We start from the raw sequence: 20,363 nt of genomic DNA on the forward strand, positions 1-20,363 counted from the left end.
CTATGGACTTCCATGGGAGCCAGTTGTGGGCATGCTCTGTAACATGTGCAATCAGTGGGGGAAAGGGGAGATGCGTGAGCTATGATCATAACCTATTGTCAGTGGTGGATTCTGTGCCTTCAGATGTATCATAGAGGTTTTGCCTTTCATAATATTTCTACCTGTGATGATAATAAGATGACCGCTGAGATCCATAGAAAACAGGAAATGTCAGCCTATTACGAGGCTCAATGGCCAGAGGGAAAACAAGATTTTAGGATTTGTTTTTAATACTTATAGTGATATATAAAATAAACAAACCAAAAACATTAAAATTACATTCAACATAAAAGTCATTTTCTGATGATACATTTTCTGTAAATCAGCAGGATCCACCAACGATTTTCTGGTGTTCAGAAGTATTTATATAGTAGTGGTATACATTAATGGCCTCCGAAAAGATTGCCTATAGCCATGGTGAAGAAATGCATTAATCATTACTAAGGCTTAAAGGGGTCATCCCAATATTTACAGTAATCGCCTGTCCACAGAATAGGTGATAACCAGCTGATCAAAAGGGGTCTGAAAACTGGGGCCCCCACCAATCACAAGAGCAGAGGTCTCTTATTCCTCTAGTCAATGGTGCATCAGTTTTAGCAATCTATTCACTGTCTATCCAAGTTCTGAATTTACAGCACTCAGCAATGTTTGGAAGTCCCATAGAAAGTGAATGGAATGTTGGCAGAGCACGCTGCTTCATTTACTTGGGGCACTCCTATTTTCCTGATCGGTGGGAGCCCCAGTGATTGAACCCCACAGATCAGAAATTGATTCCCAATCCTGTGAACAGGTGATAACTTTTAACTATGGGGTTACCGCTTTAACTTTAACAGCTAAAAAAAAGCAAACAACAATTTAAACAAGATTTGGTTCAAAGTTTATGGATCTAATCTTCATAGCAGTATATTTTAGGGAATACCACCATCCGTGCCATGTGTACCAAATAATCCCATCATCGGTTTTAGATGTGTAAGGTCCTTTGTAGTATAAGCCATTTAGGTTTGTAGAGTGACACCTGGTGGAAGGATCACAGAAGCAATTAAATACAGTGTCAAGAAAGATGTAAGCTACACATGTATAAAACTAATGATACATACTACATGTACTCAGTGGTTTTCATAAGCAGACAGAGCTTTAATTGATACAGGTTCATGTAGCCAGCAATATAAATTATTGGTATGTAATGATTATTTATTGATTTGTCATTATCAGAATAAATCAAATGGAAAATATTTATAAAAAATTATTTGATTATACCATAGGTTGAAGAACCTACATATCACCTGTGGTCATCCTTTGGGAAGTTATAGTGATCATTTCCTCAGGTGCTCCATTGTATACAACACCTATTGCCTCTAGTAGTGTGCTTACAGTTTGCATAAAAGTTGAGTTACACTTTAACCATATGGTTTGCGCCACTTAATAAATCCAGCCCAACTGACATGGTTGGCTTTTACATAAGATCGGAATATGTTTCCCCCTTTCCTTAACTACCACTTTCTCTTTCTCTTCCACTATCCTGTTGCCTTAGTACCTCTCTTTCTTCCCTCTCTCTGAACCTCTCTCTAAACAGTTGCTATAACTCCGATTAGATAGATAGTTGTTCTAGCTCTCCACGCTCACCTCTAGATACATGTCTCTCATGACTGACTTGTGACCAGCACGGCTACAATCTTGTATGCTTTCTCGCAGTCTTTATGCCAATGCAATGGTTTTATAGATCGGAGGTACCTACCTGATTACCTTTTGTAAGCATTTCAACTGATTGTTGCTTGTTACTGCACAACTGTTTATGTGTCTCTCTTAAGGAAAATAAAAATTTCTACTTTAAAAAAAAAAAAAAAAAAAAAAGATCGGAATATGAAAGACCATTCTTAGGAAAATCCCCCCCATGTGTGAGCATGGCCTTAGCCTACCACTCCTAGTCTGTAATTCCAAATAATTAGACTGTACTTCGAGGTGGTGTTGTATAACCAAGTACTTCACTGGGGCACAAATCTTTCCATTGAGAATTTATCATTAGCACAGATGTTACCTGTTATACCACCATCCACCTTTGTCCTCCTCTGCACAACTCTCTTCATAGTTGTCGTTGTCCCGATCCAATGTGCTGAACTTCATACCATTGTGGTTTGCCCACCACTGAACTTCTGGGTTAAAGCCTCCAGTCAGAGAGTCTCCAGCAGTACCCGAGTACTCTCCACAACTTATCTGGTAACCACTCTAGGGTAAATAAATAGAAAAAGAGACAAACATTCATGTTTATTGAATTCTTCAATTAGCTTTTAACAAATATCTCTGACAGCCTGGACCCTAGTACATAAATAAATAATATCTGTGCAACAAAAATAATGTGTGGAAAATGTATAGAAGCGGATTTTAGTGGTGTGTAGGAACAGTCATGGAACAGATCCTAAAACTACTGCAAACCAGTTATAGTGATGTGTTCCTAGAATGGCTTCTATGGGAAACTTCTTGGGGTTTTTATGTGTAGGTTTTTGGCTGCATATTTTGCCATAGGGTCAATGGGGCAAAATGGGCACATAAATGTCAGCTATAAGGAATGCTGTGGTGTGCAAATTAAGCACTACCCTCTACCCTAAAAAAATATAAAGTTTTGGCTTTTTTAGTATGTGTTAGGGTTTGTTTGTCTTTTATAAATACTGTTCATGTCTAGAAAATGGAAAACCCACAAAAAAATATAAACGCATAAACTTTTTTCTTACTAGGTGTCTGTATTACCTCTTCATCCCCAACTCTAAAGCTTTTATAATCAGCATATCTCCGTTGTCCTTCAAAATCCAGAAGGTCAATTCTCAGTATGTAGTCATCTAGTAAAGAAAAGCAAAACCAAAATAAATCAGTGATTAATAATTCATAGTTGATACATTAGAAAGCCTTTCCTGCTTGTACATAATGTGAACATATTATTAGGCAATGATGCTTGTTTGATGTGTTTTTTGCTGCCATTGTTGAAGGATTTTTGCCCACTAAAATAAAGGGAAAGAAATCAACAAGAGTCACACCTAGAACAATTCTGCAGTATTAAAAAGCACATTGTAAAGGTCCTTTACATACACATGAATAAAACAAAGGTGCTGGAGATTGCAATGCATATACATAGAACTACTAAGAATATTCATATATAAAGAAAATCTGCAGCTCTTAAAATGTTATTATTATTCTATCATATGCCAAAAACCAGTGCAACTTTTTAGCTGCCTCCCACTGCCTTTTTTTCACAACTGGTTTTTGGTATATGATAAAACAAAGACATTTTGTGCACTTTCCACTTTTTTTTTTATTTTTTACTGCTGTGGATTTTCTTTATATATGAAGTTGGCCCCTGATCAAGGTCCCTATTTGAACTAAATCCTGGGCAGTGCTGCTCTCATTCAGATTTACTACAACTATTCATTTATAAATATTACAGTTTGAATTTGTTTGGTATTATGTTATGTTACATAGTGTAGAATATAATCATTGGACAATAAATTCAAGTCCTATTAGTCTAACATTTGTTCCTGATGTGATTGGGTTTATTGGCTATTGGAAAAAGAAATAGAACTATGTCTCCTAAGTCTTGGAACAGGGAAGGACAGCCATGATTGTTAACAAAAAAAAGTGCTGTTCACAGACAGTGCCGTAAATCTCCCATTAAATTTATACAGTCCATGGATAGTACACGGAGTGCCAAGCTAGTGCCAAAAGTTGTTTAAATACACAATAAATTATACATTGCTCAAACAGTACCATACTGTGCCCATATAAAGCCAAACAACACACATATTTTATACTTTTCCGACATTGTGAGTACGAAGCAGCACCCACATACAGTGTACACACATTATCAAATAGTGCTCACTAATTGGTACATAAAGTCCCAAATGACACAGACCATAGGGTGGCCACTACTTGCCACCCCCTCATTTCCCCAACCAAAATAAGGTGCACTGTGCTGGAGAGTTAGGCTAATTTTCCACTTTTTTTTTTTTTTTTTACACCAGCAACAGTATTTTTTCACCTTTGTGGCCCAGAGTCCAAAGGAGGTAAGGAGTAATGCATATCATCATTGCTCACCTTCGCTGGCTGTATAGTATACATAGGTGCATAGTGCATCATTGTATACTATACAGGAGCCGGGGATACTATCACTATACTGACAGGACTCCCTGCTCCTGACAGGGCTGAGCTGTGTGGTACAGCGCATGATGTGCAGAAGATATACAATGTATTCCTCCTGCCCAGCAACAATATACAGTAAAAGCAGTGATCTGTATAAATTGCTGCTTTTACCATAAGCACTTGCTGGGCAGAGTTCTATGTGCAGGCCCAGCAAGGAAAGACTTAGCCAGCACTGCAAAGTGCCGATTAAACTTTGGGTTATACAGCATATCCAGCTATCTATAGATAGCTGGATATACTGGAAACAGTACCCAACGTCCACTTACCTTCCTGGCTGCTGCTTCGGTGTAGCTCTGTACCCTAGTGATGACACCATTAGACGTCATTAGTTACAGTCCGGGAGCTAGGGGTGGTAAGTTTAAGGCTCTGTTCCCATTGTATGTTTTGTATAATGTGAACAGACTCTTCTAGCACTGTCTTCCAAAACAGGGAGACTCCAGCTGTTGCTAAACTATAACTCCCAGCATGCCTGGAATGCTGGGAGTTGTAGTTTTACAACAAATGGAGGCTCCCTGTTTGGGAAGACACTCCATTATGGACGCTCTCCCCAGGGGAGATTGGCAAACAATGCACTAACCCATTTTTTTGTGTTTTTTTTTTTTTTTTTTTTTTTAGATCCGTGTATGCCGAGGACTAGGCCAGATTCAGTGGAGTACGTCGATGACCAGCATTTTTTTTCTTTAATAAAATGGTTAACAAGGGCTGTGGAGTGTTTTTTTTTAAATAAAATTATTTTTCAACGCGTATTTTTTTATAATTACATTTTCAGAATTAGTCGTGGAAGCTGTCTTATAGACGTAAACCATTACTAAGCCGGGGCTTAAGGTTAGCAAAAAAAACAGCTAGTGCTAACAGACAAATATTGCCCTGGTAACTACCGCCACAGGGGTACCGGGAAGAGCCTAGGCGGTAACAGGCTGGCATTATTTAGGCTGGAAAGCGACAGTAACAATGGTCCTTGCCCACCCTGGTAATGTCAGGCTGTTGCTTGTTGGTTGGAGCAGCCCTATGGTTTTTTAATTTATACATAAAAAGAAATGCATAAGATTCCCCCACCCACAGCCCTCGTTAACCATTTCATTGGGGGGGGGACTCCTGTTTATCTAGTAGTCCATGGAAGCCAACATAGTCCTCTGCTTACATGGATCTGAAACGAGAAGAAAATAAAAACATGTGATCTTATCACAAGGGGGTGGAGCTACACCAGAGCAAGAGCCAGGACTCAGCCCAGCAGGGGGTTAAAGTGAAGTATACACAACATATAACAACCATTCACAGATCAGCTTTCATATCATGTTGTGAGAAAACCAAACAGTTTGATAAATCGGCAACTTTGACAGGCTCCAAAATGTTACACTGCCTTATCAGATTAGGAACACACACTGTCCATATTAAAGAGATGGCACTGATTTTTATAAGGTTCCCAGAACAGATATGGTTTAAAAGGAGTCCATTCCATACTGCTTTTTCACTAATTCCTAAAAATCAATTTCTGCTGTGTAGAGGCAATATATTTCTGAAATGTCATATTTCATGCTCATTGAAGAAATGCAGGATGAACATGATAACCTGATACACATTGCTGACTCTGCTCCTCTGTCATCCATGTACCAGCAGCAGTCACAATAAAGGATATCCCTTCTCTCGTCTTCAGGGTTGGTAAAACATGGACTTTGGACCAACATATATAAATGCATCTAATTTTAGTAGTCATATCCTTCACATATGCATGAAATAAAACATGGGATGCATTTAGTAAACAAAGTAGATGGAGCTGCTGGTATTTACAGACGGCCATTCTGGAATCATAAATCACTCATGCATGAGATTGAATTTTCCCTATCTGCTCCTGGACATTACTTATGCTTTACGTTCCAGTCAGATTTCACAGGATGGGAAATACAAGGACGTGTTAATAGAAGGACATCTCTCTTTTGTTCTGTCTGAATAGAAATCAACTGACATTCATGCACTGCAGATCTTAGCAATATGACGGTAAATAAATATGAGGATACCGAGACTGAACTAGTTAAGTGAAGCTTCAATTTAAAACCAGATTTATTACATCCCAACTTTTTAAAAATGGTAAAAGGGACAAGTTTTTTTTGTTACCTTGGCTTTAACTACTCTAAATCCCTGCCCAAGCACCCCCGATAGAATGCTCTGATCTATTCAACTGCATGGGCTTACAGTGAAAAAATATATCCTCTGTATAGGAAAGAGCAGTCTGCAGACATAAACATGGCATCAGACACAGCAGCTTTGCCACATGCTGCAAAATGTGTGTGTAGAGTAGGTGCTACATGGGGCTAATGTGTATGCCGCATCCCCAGAAATGCCTTGTAAGTCGAGAAAAATAAACCTGGGCATGTTTGTAGTCGATTAAGGGAAAGAAAGCTAGGAGCTGGACAGGCTGGTCATACAGGATTTTTCCAATTTGGGATCTATTACGATGGGACCCAGTGATTTGGATACAACCCTACCTCAATGGATATGGAAAGAGCTACACGGGTGCTTCAGGAATTGGGATGCTGTGCGGTGTCACATGCTCACAATAGTAACACACTGATAGGCTAAGGTGGGTCATTCAGCAGACCTTTAAGAACATTTGAGGGAGATTCCTTTAAAAGATACTAAAAAACATAAAAAGGTTTGAAGGTCAGCTCACCACCACATAAGAAAGGCACCAGACTATGGTCCAGAAGAACGGATGGCTATGAGCTGCATCTAGGGATAAGTGAATCGAATGTGACAAATCTGAATTAGTTACGAATTTCAGGAAAATTTTTATTGGCAACAAATGCAAATATCGCCGCGATTCAATCGCGTAAATCGCTTCACTAAACTCCATTTAGTGCGGTCCAGGCTCCAGTGCATCTAAAATGGCGGGTGCACATGGGGCAAGGAATCCTGGGAAGGCGGGAACAAGGGTCAGGAACAAGCATGCAGCCAATCAGCAGCCAGCCATCCCTGTGATGTCACAGCCCTATATAATCGGCAGCCATCTTGTGGCCAGTCACTTCAGCCTTTTATTGGAGAGAGAGATAGAGAGGGACAGAGAGCAGTATATGTTGCACAGAAAAGCATTTTTACAGCAGGGATTCACCTTACAGTCACATCAGCTTTCTGTTGCAGAGAGAGAGGGACAGAGAGCAGAATGTGTTGCACAGAAAAGCTTTTTTACAGCAGCAATTCACCTCAAGCCCAAATCCAGCCTAGAAGCACTGATAGGGAAGGGAGTGAGATTGAGAGAGAAAGAGCAATTCTGGGTGTAGTACAAAGCGACTGTGTGCTGCAGCACTGGTGTGTACAACAACTGAAAAGCTAACAGTAGACAGCCAGTTAGGGTGAGCAGAGCACTAAAAGCATATTGTCCTCTATTAAGTGTAACCTGTGCGCACATCTAAGTGGTGTACCATTTTGTTCCTGTTAAAGTCTTAAAGGGTAGCTCCCACCATCATGATTTTTTTTTTCTGTCCCTGCCTATTGCCCTTCTATCCCTAACACCCTCCCTGCCTTTATTTATTTTTTTTACTATTTTTAAAATGGCATTTAGTCTGCCTGGTAGTGTGCTCACTACCAGGCAGACTTCCCCAGCAGGCACCACGTCACTGATGCCTGCTGGGGGGGGACTTCCGCCCTTAGTTCTCCCAACAGGGTGCCTCCAGCTGTTTCACCACTACAACTCCCAGCATGCCCTGACATCTATTGGCTGTCAGGGCATGCTGGGAGTTGTAGTGGTAAAACAACTGGAGGCACCCAGGACAGGAGTTTCATGGGGGAAGGAGTGAGCCAGGAGCCGATGCGGGAGGGACGGATGCGGGAGAGACTCTTCCTGCCGCTCGGTAAGTAAACCCAAACAACCCCCCCCCGTACCTTGCAGCAGCGCCCCCCATCCTCCCCCGTACCTTGCAGCAGCGCCCCCCATCCCGCTCGTACCTTGCAGCAGCGCCCCCCATCCCCCCGCACCTTGCAGCAGCGCCCCCCATCCCCCCGCACCTTGCAGCAGCGCCCCCCATCCCCCCCGTACCTTAGAGCAGCACTCCACGCACCTTGCTGTAGCAGCCAACCCCCCCGCGCCGCCCGCACCTTGCAGCAGGGCCGTCAGCCGATGCGGAGCCCTGGCTGTTACTGCGCCTGCGCAAAATTTCGACTGATGCCCTGCCGGAATCAGTCGGAATTTTGCTGTGACGTCACTCTGCACTGCATTCGGCCACTAGGAGGGCGCCCCCTAGTGGCCGAATTTCAAATTGCTTTTAAAACGTTTTAAAAGCATTTTTTTTAATAAAAGTATATTAGAGATATGTTGTAGTACTTGAGTACTACAACATATCAAAAATTATTTTTCATGACAGTGCCCATTTAAGGGTCTAGATACTGTGAAAGGTAAGGCAAAAGTACGCACCTGCTGGTGTTGTAGACAAATACTGCTTTCAGCATACTGGAGCGCATTGTCCTCCCCTCATATGCACATTAAGTATGTCAGGCAGAGAAGTGCCAGGACATGCACAGAGGAGTGGCAGAGGTCTAAATTCATCAGGAGAGGTCGCAGCAGACTAGGGGGCGAGTGGCAGGAGGAGACGCAGCGAGAGACCTGAGCTCCAGGTATCTGCCAGCAATCGTGTCTTGACCAGCAACTCATCTGCCTTCATCGATTGGTTAACACGGTCATCCATTTCTTCACAAATGACATCTGACCCCCCCAGTCAACAGACGGTGGGTTCCTCAGACATAACCCTCAGTTGGCATGGCCCGGGAGCAGTCCCTGTCCTCCCATTGCCTCTGTCCTATGCCTTCGTCATAATCAGGAGAAGAGTGTTGCAGGTTGCCCGTGAGGCAGCAGCTGAGACAGCAAGGTTGGCAGTCAGCATGGTGGCAGAAGTGGAAAGTCTGGAGAGAAACGTGCCCAGGGAAGACCACCTGCTTCGCGGCAGCTTCCTTGGAGGTAGTGGAACAGGGGCTCCTGGAGTAGGGGGCAGTAGCAGTCAATCAGTGCGGACTGTTGGCCGGAAAATCAGCTACTCGGCGGTGTGGCAGTTTTTCATCAAGCATCTGGAGGCTGTTAACCTGGCCACATGCAAGATGTGTTGGCAGAAGGTGAAACGTGGCCAGGGTCCCAATGTTGGCACCACGGCCCTGCTTCAACATATGCAGCGTCACTAAAAAGATACCTCCGATGTGGTGGTCCAGCCTGCTGCATCACCCAGTGGCAGGCTGCTCCCTGTTTCAGCCAGCCAAAGCTCCACGACCTCAGCTGAAGGGAGCTGTGTGTCATACCCATCTTCTGTTGCTCCAGATGCTCCTGCTCTTCCTACTTCGAGTCAGTCATTCTGCCAGCAATCCATCAGCGAAGCCATGTCCAAGAGACAACAGTATGCGCCCACTCATCCAATGGGGCAGAAGTTCAATGTGCTCCTGTCCAAGTTGCCTCTTGCTGCAGTCCCTCCCTTTTCAAGTGGTGGACTCTGCACCTTTCAGAGAACTGATGGCTTGTGTCGAGCCGAGGTGAAGAGTCCCAAGCCGTCATTTCTTTGCACAGAAGGCAGTACCAGCCCTGCACAATTTTGTGGAACAGAAGGTGGGCCAGTCCTTGAGCCTGTCGGTGTGTACCAAAGTGCACGGCAGCGCCGACGTGTAGAGCTGTCACTACGGTCATGGACAATACATGTCCTTTATGGCCCACTGGGTGAATGTGGTTCCTGCACAGCCACATCAGCAACTTGGACAGGTCACGCCGCTTCCACCGTCACGCTCTCAGGCCATTGGTCCTGTGACAGTGTGCAACTCCACCTGCTCATCCTCCACCGTGTCCTCAGCCTTTACTGCATGGACAAGTCTCAGTGCCCAACACAAAAAGTAAAGAAGTCACTGCATAAAAGTGCACACCCACTAATAGAATATTACAAATGACTTCACATACGCTCACTGACAGTGGGCGGAAGTGCCCACAAACTACATGGAGAGCGGAAGTACACGCCGGGACTCGGCGTGCGCCCACCATCAGAGACTGACGGACACACTTCCACCTGTTAGGTATGATGATTAGTAAAAATATATAAAGAGAGACATGGACAGACTTACCACAACCTCCCTGAGGAAGTCACTATGGAGTGACGGAACGCGTGGGGTCCTGGTTGTCCTGTCCTGCATATGTACACTACTGCTCCTCCGTCTGTGGTCTGCCACTAATATTATTTATTTTTCTGACTATTATTCTGTATATCATGGGTATTTATTATTTATGTCACATTATGTATCCAAATTGTTTTCGGTGTGCATACTTGTAGGAGCAGACTGATTTTCGTTATTTTTGCAGGACAGGTTGGGTATGTGGTTCATGGCCCCTCCCCAAGTTGTGGTTTGCTCACTTTGTGAGCTTTTTCATTGTTTTTAGAAGTCCTTGTAGTCTCATCTAATTCTATTTACATGTTTGTATTTTTGTATACAATAAAGATTTGCATATTTGTAATATTCTATTAGTGGGTGTGCACTTTTATGCAGTGACTTCTTTCATTTTTGTGTTGTTATCTATTTGGCCTTGCTGCTAGTAGCACCCCATACATATTATTTATGTCTGGTTGAGCCCCCCCTCCCTCTATTTTCAAGTATCAGTGCCCCTCCAGCATACGATGTATGCAGGGCACGGCGGTGACACACTGTTCTTCACATGGTTTGCTTTGGCGAACAGAGTCACACAGGGGAGTAACTGCTAAAAGTCATTCATCAAGAAATCGAATCATGACTTACTCAATGAAAACTGGAAATGGGAACCATGGTGACCAACAACGGGAAGAACATCTTGTCTGCGCTGCGACAAGGAAATCTGAGAAATGCTCCCTGCATGGCACACGTGTTCAAACTGGTTGTCAAGCGATTCCTGAACTGGAGGAAAAGGAGGAGTGGGGCAGTAGAGCACATTTTAGGTTTCGTGAGATGGGCGTTTTTTCTAGTCATTTAACAGGAGAGGAGGAGCAGGAGCAGCTAGAGGAGCTAGAGGGTTATGAGGAAGGCGAGACAGAAGACCCAGACACACCGGGGCAGTATGCAGTGGAGATGGCGCCACGGAGTCCCTCCGAGTCACTTGCACAAATGGCAAATACTCACTTGCTTGCGTAGTGACCACCGAATTGTCACCATTCGGCTGCGGGATGACTTCTGGCTCTCACCTTATTGGACCCTTGCTACTGGCACAAAATGGGGGCCTTTTTTACACCCACTGAGAGGGAGAACAAACTGACCTACTACAAAGACATCCTATGTAATCAGTTGGCCAATGCCTATCTGCGCCATCGTCTATCCTCTTACAGGTCTGACTCGAGTGGCCCTCTGCGCTCACCTTCCACTGCCATGGCTGCTGTGGAGGGCCTATTTTCCCCTACAAACACTGCCATTTCCCAGGGTTTTTAGGTGGAAATAGAGAGAGTTTCCTGTGTGGGACTATCATTTTAGGGTGAGTAACACTTGCCAAGAAGGGAATTAATAGGGTGAGAGTAGGGCCTTACAGGGGATGTTTTTACCCCCACCTGCTACAATGGACAATACATTGTTCCCTTCTACCTTTTCGAGGAAAGTGTTACTCGTCTTAAAAAAGGGCAGCCCCACACAGGAACCAATCCCTATTTCCACCTAAAAACCCTGGGAAATGGCAGTGTTTGTAGGTGGAAATAGGGAGAGGTTCCTGTGTGGGGCCGCCCTTTTTAGGGTGGGTAACACTTGGCAAAAAGGGAATTAATAATGCGAGAGTAGGGCCTTGCAGGGGAAGTTTTCACCCCCATGGACCATACGTTGTTCCCTTCCACCCTTTAGAGATCTTAGCACCACATCAATGTTTTTTGCACACCTTTCCTTTTGTTTGATTTAAAAAAAAATGTTTGGTCGATACATTTGATCCTAAGCATATTATTAAATGTTAACTATTACCTAATGCATATCCTCAATACCTACTTGTGCACACTAACACTTTTACAAAAGAGACCGTTTTCTTCTGCCTACCTGCTACTATTCTGATCCTGCCCCCCTGTCTGATGCCACACATCTGATACCTCCTTTTTTCACCCACATTATTCACCGGGTACTGGTATTGCCACCCACTGCACCACTCCTTTAATGTAATTAAATGTTGTAATTGAAATGCATAGCAGCTTGCATTCTGTCTATGAACAGGATGGATAATTTGGCTGGTCAACCCAAGTTCAAGCCAACAACAGTCTGTAAATGCAAAAAACTAGCTAAAAGACTATATAAACAATAATAAGCCCTTATTCGCATAAATGAATGTATCTATAACACACTGTGTACTCTATATAGAGTAGGAAATTCACTGTAATGTCATGGAACTGAAGTACCTTGTAACGTCATGTAATGCAAGTTGTCATTTCCAAGCCAGAATTCTCCCATTGCTGTAGAGAAATCACCAAAGCCTTGTTTGTAGTCGGTCCAGTTCCTTAATAAAACAGAATTATTGGGGAATGTCTGAATTACTTTAAAATGTCATTAGTACATTTCTTTGTTACAGTATTTATTTATATAGGGTTACATTTTTCACATGTTCTTTTTGCAAAAGTAATATATATAGATGAGTATTCCCATTGCTAGAATGTGCCTTTATAGTCTGATCTGTGGAAATCCAATCTCAGGGCTTAAGCTGATTCTCATTCTGATAACAAATAGACCAGGTCATTTCACCTGTGCAGCAGTCCTCTTTAGCATCTGCTGTGTAGGCAACTGAGGTGGTAAAGTCAAGTCACAGAAAAAATATTAATAATGAGGCCGTCCTCATTCACCATGCATTCACTTCCTCCCTGAGTCTGCTCTGCTGTGCTGGATCTCTTCATCCAATCACCGCAGGCTGCTCTGTAACCTGCTCTGTGTTTTCAGACGGGAGTCTGATAGACAGGACAGGAGTGAGCACAGATGAGTGCTAGTCATTGCCCCAGCCTGTTCTTCAGCTGGGACAAAAATATGATGATTACCTGTAAAAGTTCTGACTTCCGTCTGATCGTCTCTGAAAGACTGTCCATCCCCCTCCCTCAGACATGTCGCAAAATGCAGGAAATGAGCTATTGTTCTTCAGGGGTTTAATTTTATAGAATCCACTCCGCTTCTGTCCATCATTGTAGATCTCCCCACAATCTGTTCACAAAGCAGAAATAGGCAAACGGCAAAACAGTAAAAACACAGCTGAAATCAGGACCCCCAAGGCAATGATATGGTGTAAAAAAAACTCAATCTATTTGCCTGACAACAACTCCTATTTGAAAGGTTATTTCAGTCAATCAATATGTATTACCAGGACAAATGGGAGGATATGCACAGAGAGCCCCTAGAATTAAGAGGAACTATATTTTATTTGTCATAGTAATAAAAATAGAAGAAATGAAGAAATAATATAATGATTATACAATAGCAATAACACAAGGCTGTGACAAAGCAGAAGTGAACATGAAGTGGTCATAGGCAAGGGTGTCTGCTATTCTCAGCAGCTGCAAACTTGTTTATAAAGCACTGAATAAAGCCAAATGATATGGTGAGTGCCACATATCTTGACTCTACCTATTATACCATTGGTGAATCTAAAGCAGAGCACCACCACCTTCCAGAGTGACATTATTAATTGGTCTGTGGACTAGTGGACTGCTACCCACATTATAACAAACAAAATAAGTCAATGTTATGGTAAGTAATGCCAGTGCACATCTCAGTATCTATAATACAGTACATGAAGAAAGTTTTCAGGCCCTTTTTTCCCCAGTTTGTTATACTGTGACCTTGTGCTAAAATAGAAATAGAAAAAAATAGAATTTTTAAAACATTTTTGGTAATTTATTAAAAAGGAAAATGTTGAAGGACGTAAGTATTCAGATCCTTTGTTATAACATTTGAAATTTAGTTCTCCAGGCCTCCCATTTCTCTTGATGAGTTAATAGGACAAGATTAGGAAAGACACACCGCTGTCTATAAAAGGTCTCTCTGCTGACAATGCATATCAGAGCAAAAACCAAACCATGATGGCAAAAGAACTGCCTATAGAACTTAGAGGCAGGATTTTGTGGAGGCACAGATCTATTGAAGGCTACAAACATTTCTGCTGCACTGAAAGTTTTCAAGTGTTTCAAGTGTGGCTTCAGTGGCGTTGTTAGAGTTGATGTCACCCGGTGCGATAAAAAATGGTGTCACCCCATACAACCCTCCCCAAAGAAACTGTTTTAGCCTGTTGTGATGGACACCAGTGGTGTAGCTCATTGCAGAAAATTATTTCCAGTATAATAATCAAATATACCAATTGCCACCAAATGGGACAGTGCTATAAAGGTTTTAACCATTCATAACTAAAGCTCCCAGTATGACCTAAGCATTGGTAAGGTTATGCTGGGAGTTGTCGATTCACCCACCATCCATAACTGCAGAACTTACAAGTGACTACAGCTCTGATGGGACATAGTGAGGAGAATACACAATGATATCAGTGACTACAGGTGACATCTTCCCATATCTAATCCAGATGGTATATACCACCAGGACTCCATACAGCAAAATCTTCTCTCTGCAGAACGTGACACCCAAATGGCTCCTCAATATGTCAGCGCATTCTGATCCTTTACATGAAAACAATAATCATTATAACCCTGCTACACACTGCGCTCTCTGAATATAATACTGCTACACACTGTACCCTCTGAATATACTACCACACACTGTACCCTCTGAATATAATGCTACCACAAACTTTACCCTCTGAATATAATACTACCACACACAGTACCCTCTGAATATAATACTACCACACACTGTACCCTCTGAATATAATACTGCCACATACTGTACCCTCTGAATATAAAACTGCCATATACTGTACTCTATGAATATAGTACTACCACACACTGCACTCTTTGAATATAATGCTACCACAAACTTTACCCTCTGAATATAATACTACCACACACAGTACCCTCTGAATATAATACTACCACATGCTGCACTCTTTGAATATAATACTACCATACACTGTACCCTCTAAATATAATACTGGCACACACTGTACCCTCTGAATATAATACTACCACACACTGTACCCTGTCCTGTGCCCTCATCATATTAATGCCCCCTGTCCTGTGCCCCAACATAATAATAATGGCCCATGTTCTGTGCCCACACATAATTATGCCCCGTCCTGTTCCCCCCACATAATAATTTACTCTGTCCTGTGCTCCCACATATAATACTAATGCCCTCGTCCTCCCCCCTGGGCCCCTTACAGATAATTCCCCCTGTCATGTGCCACATATAATGCTCCCTGTACTGTGTCCCTCACATATAATGCCCCGCCATATGTGCCCCTCTTATATAATGCCCCCGGTGATGTGCCCCTTACTTATAAAGCACCCTGTGATGTTCCCCTCTCATGTGCCCCTCAATTATACTGCTCCCTGTCCTGTGCCCCTTATATTAAATGTCCCCTGTCCTGTGCCACTCAGATATAATGCCCTCTGTAATGTGTCCCTCAGATGTTATGCCCCCATAGTGCTCCAAACAAAGTAAAAAAACAACAATTATATTCACCTAATCCACGTTCCCACAAGCAGGTCTCTCCCTTGCTTCTGGCTTGCAGCGTGTGAGCCGTGGGGACGGGTTCTCCGGCAGGCGCGATGACGTTACATCATCGCGCCTGCCTGCCGGGGATCACGTCCCTGCGGCTCACACGCTGCAAGCCAGAAGTGTCTGCAACGTGTGAGTGAATGGGGGAGCGGGAGCTGACAGCTCCCACTCCACCATTCTTGTGTACTGCCTCTGCGCTCCCAGAGGCAGTACACTTGCTTGCATTGCTGGGTGACACCATCGCGGGATTACTTCCCGCTCAATGGTGTCAACCCACTTGGGTCACCCCACTTTCATAATTCTTAAATGAAAGAAGTTTGGAACAACCAGGACTTTTCCTAAAGTTGTCCATCCCATTAAACAAAATATTCTGTGGAAAAGGGTTGTGGTAGGAGAGATGTCCAAGAATCAAATGGTCACTCCGGCTGAGCTCCAAGGATCCAGTTTGCAGATGGAAGAACATTCCAGAAGGTCAACCCTCACGGCAGCTCTCTACCGATATGGGCTTTATGGCAAAGTGTCCAGAAAGAAACCTCTTCTCAGAGTTGAGGGAAAGCTGTATGGTACAATGATATATTATTGTCACGCCGAGCGCTCCGGGTCCTGCTGCCTCCCCGGAGAGCTCATGGCGTGCCTCTACATGCAGTGCTCCGGTCGGCACCACTGACCGCGAGCGCTGCTCCTGTGTCACCGGAGGGGACGCGATCCGAGGCACGGGACATGCCCGTCCAGTCCTTCTTCTAGGTAGTACGCAGTGTCTTTAAGGAGCCAGCCCGGGCTTCCTCAGCCGAGACAGCCCTATTGAATCTAGTCCAAGGGAGTTCTTCAGTGGGCGAATATGCCATTCAGTTCCGCACCCTTGCCTCTGAGCTATCCTGGAATAATTAGGCCCTCTGCACGACCTTTAAAAAAGGCTTATCCAGTCATATCAAAGATTCCACACAAGAGATTCCTGCAACCTTGTCTGAACTCATCCATTTGGCCACCTGCATCGACATGCGTTTCACTGAAAGACGCCAGGAGCTTCGTCAGGAAAAGGATCTTGTTCGCACCAGGCGGTTTCCTCCCCTGACACCTCTCTTCCAGCGTCCTTTGCAATCTGTTCCTGTGCCTTCCGCCGAGGAGGCTATGCAAGTGGATCGGTCTCACCTGAGCCAACAAGAGAGGATTCGCCGTCGGAACGGAAACCTCTGCCTGTACTGTGCAAGCACCGAACATTTCCTAAAAGACTGTCCTATTCGTCCTCCGCGTCAGGGAAACGCTCGCACCTAGTTAACGTAGGAGAGGCGTTGCTAGGTGTGAATTCTTCCTCTCCACGACTGACTATACCTGTGCGGATTGCCATACCCGCTAATACTAATACTTCCTTCTCCGCTGTGGCCTTCTTGGACTCGGATTCAGCAGGAAGTTTCATTGAAGCCTCCCTAATAAACAAATTCAATATTCCAGTTACTCCTCTTGTCAAACCTCTCTTCATTTCTTTACGTCAATGGAGAGAGACTGGTCTGCACCGTGCGTTACCGCACTCAACCGCTACTTATGAGTGTTGGAGTTCACCATCATGAACATATTGAATTTTTTGTGCTACCCAACTGCAGTTCTGAAATTCTTCTGGGCTTGCCCTGGCTCCAACGTCATTTGCCTAGCCTCGACTGGGTCACCGGGGACATTAAGAGTTGGGGAACTTCTTGCCACAAGCGATGTCTCCACCCAGTTTCCTCCTGCCAGGTCTCCACGGCTACTCCATTGCCAGGTCTTCCTAAGACCTATCAGGACTTTTCGGACGTCTTTTGTAAAAAGCTAGCAGAGGTCTTATCTCCACATAGACCCTATGACTGCCCATCGACCTGATCTCTGGTACCACACCGCCCCGTGGTAGGATTTACCCACTTTCTGCCCCGGAAACACAAGCTATGTCTGAGTACATACAGGAAAACCTCAAAAGAGGTTTTATCCGGAAATCTTCTTCTCCAGCTGAAGCTGGATTTTTCTTCGTTGCAAAAAAAGATGGATCTCTACGCCCCTGTATTGACTACCGCTGTCTCAATAAAATTACTGTAAAAAATCGCTATCCTCTGCCTCTCATCTCCGAGCTCTTCGACCGACTGCATGGAGCTTAGATTTTCACCAAACTTGATCTAAGGGGCGCATATAACCTCATCCGTATTCGAGCAGGTGATGAATAGAAAACCGTCTTAAATACCAGAGATGGTCACTTTGAATACCTGGTCATGCCTTTTGGTTTATGCAACGCCCCAGCAGTCTTTCAGGACTTTGTTAATGAGATTTTTCGGGACATGCTGTACTCCCGTGTGGTAGTCTATTTTGACGAAATCCTAATTTTTTCCTCCAACCTAGAGGAACATCGCCTTCATGTCCGTCAAGTGCTTCAGCGACTACGCCAAAATCAACTTTACGCCAAAATTGAGAAGTGTCTATACGAACGCAGCAGTCTTCCCCTCCTGGGATATATTGTGTCCGGTCAAGGTCTTCAAATGTACTCTGATAAACTATCTGCGGTAATGGATTGGCCTCGCCCCACTGGCTTACGAGCTATCCAAAGATTTCTCGGATTTGCTAATTATTATCGTCAATTTATTCCCCACTTCTCCACCATCGTTGCTCCTATTGTAGCACTGACTAAGAAAAATGCTAATCCGAAATCCTGGCCGCCACAGGTGGAGGAAGCCTTTAACCACCTCAAAGCCGCCTTCTCCTCTGCTCCAGTCTTGTCCAGACCAGATCCTCTGAAGCCCTTCTTCCTCGAGGTTGACGCCTCCTCCGTTGGAGCTGGAGCTGTTCTCCTACAAAAATCTGCTAAAGGAAAGTATGTCACTTGCAGATTTTTCACCAAAACCTTTTCTCCTCCAGAAAAAAACTATGCCATTTTTCACCAACTATTGGCTATTAAGTGAACTATTGGCTATTAAGTTGGCCCTTGAGGAGTGGAGACATCTTCTGGAAGGATCCCTTCATCCCATCACCATCTATACAGATCACAAAAATATGTCTTATCTTCAATCCGCCCAGCGGCTAAATCCTCGCCAGGATAGATCGTCGTTGTTTTTTGCGCGTTTCCACTTTCAAATCCATTTTCGTCCCGCAGACAAGAATGTCAGGGCTGATGCTCTATCTCGTACCACTGATGCCTCTGAAGCCGAGACCCTTCCCCAGCACATCATTCCCCCTGAGTGTCTGATCTCTTCTGCTTCTCTGGTGCATATCCCTCTAGGAAAGACTTATGTTCCTTCCCGTCTTCGCCTCCAGATCCTCAAATGGGGCCATTCCTCCCTTCTGGCTGGTCACGCTGGAATCAAAAAGACTTTACAGTTTATTGCCAGACACTATTGGTGGTCCTCCCTGGAAAAGGATGTGACCAATTTCGTACGAGCCTGTACAGTGTGTGCACTTGACAAGACCCCTCGCCAGAAGCCTTCAGGTCTTCTCCTTCCGCTGCCGGTGCCTGAACAACCTTGGTCCCACATAGCCATGGATTTCATCACTAATCTTCCTTTATCCCATGGCAACACAATCATTTGGGTGGTCGTTGATCGTTTTTCCAAATTGGCTCACTTTATTCCGCTTCCTGGCCTTCCTTCTGCCACAGTTGGCGAAGCAATTTTTTCTGCAGATTTTTTGTCTTCACGGTCTTCCCACGCATATCGTCTTGGATAGAGGCGTTCAATTTGTGTCCAAATTTTGGAGAGCTCTTTGTAATCAATTAAAGATCAAATTAAATTTCTCGTCCTCCTATCACCCCCAATCCAATGGACAAGTGGAAAGAGTGAATCAGATTCTTGGTGACTACTTGCGACATTTTGTTTCCTCCCGCCAAGATGATTGGGTCGACCTTCTGCCCTGGGCTGAATTCTCGTACAATTTCAAAAATTCTGAGTCTTCCGCCAAATCTCCGTTTTTCGTGGTGTACGGCCGTCACCCGCTGCCCCCCCCTCCCCATTCCCACTTTTTCTGGAGTTCCTGCCGTGGATGAAGTAACCCGGGACTTCTCCGCTATCTGAAAGGAGATTCAAAAGTCGCTCTTACTGGCCTCTTCTCGGATGAAGAAACATGCAGATATAAAGAGAAAAAATCCTCCTGTCTTTGTCCCGGGTGACAAAGTGTGGCTCTCTGCCAAATACTTTCGGTTTCGTGTCCCTAGCTACAAGTTCGGTACTCGTTACCTCGGTCCTTTTAAAATCAAGAATCAAATCAATTCTGTCTCTTAATCTTTATTTTAATTTAATTTTATTTTACTCTTAATCCTTCATCTTCCCTCTTCTCTTCGCATTCCTAACTCTTTCCATGTGTCTCTCCTCAAACCTCTTGTACTTAACCGCTTTTCTCCCAAGGTCACTGTTCCTGCTCCTATTTCTGGCTCCTCTGATGTCTTCTCCGTTAAAGAAATCCTCGCCTTCAAGATCGTCCGAGGTAAAAAAAAATTTGGTAGATTGGGAGAATTGTGGCCCTGAGGAGAGATCATGGGAACCCAAGGCCAATATTTTAGACAAAGATCTCATCCACAGATTCCTCAGTTCTAAAAAGAG

The 20,363-nt window shown here is 44.0% G+C and overlaps 1 protein-coding gene across 2 annotated transcripts in view; it reads right to left on the minus strand.

Moving 5' to 3' along the window:
- Positions 1-243: 243 nt before the first annotated feature.
- The window catches only part of FGL1 (fibrinogen like 1), a 46,392-nt gene continuing 26,272 nt past the window's right edge, over positions 244-20,363 (minus strand). Inside the window, exons 6-10 of one of the 2 annotated variants that reach the window (XM_056559099.1) lie at positions 13,197-13,356; positions 12,570-12,667; positions 2,782-2,870; positions 2,075-2,262; positions 244-1,054 (exon numbers count right to left, since the gene is read on the minus strand). In XM_056559099.1, coding sequence (XP_056415074.1) covers positions 895-1,054; positions 2,075-2,262; positions 2,782-2,870; positions 12,570-12,667; positions 13,197-13,356 — 695 coding nt within the window. In that variant the 3' untranslated portion in view covers positions 244-894. The remainder of the gene's footprint in view (positions 1,055-2,074; positions 2,263-2,781; positions 2,871-12,569; positions 12,668-13,196; positions 13,357-20,363) is intronic. The other variant, XM_056559105.1, reaches the window with a different exon arrangement.

Source organism: Hyla sarda, chromosome 1, assembly GCF_029499605.1.
Source record: "Hyla sarda isolate aHylSar1 chromosome 1, aHylSar1.hap1, whole genome shotgun sequence".
In the NCBI taxonomy this organism is placed as follows: domain Eukaryota; kingdom Metazoa; phylum Chordata; class Amphibia; order Anura; family Hylidae; genus Hyla; species Hyla sarda.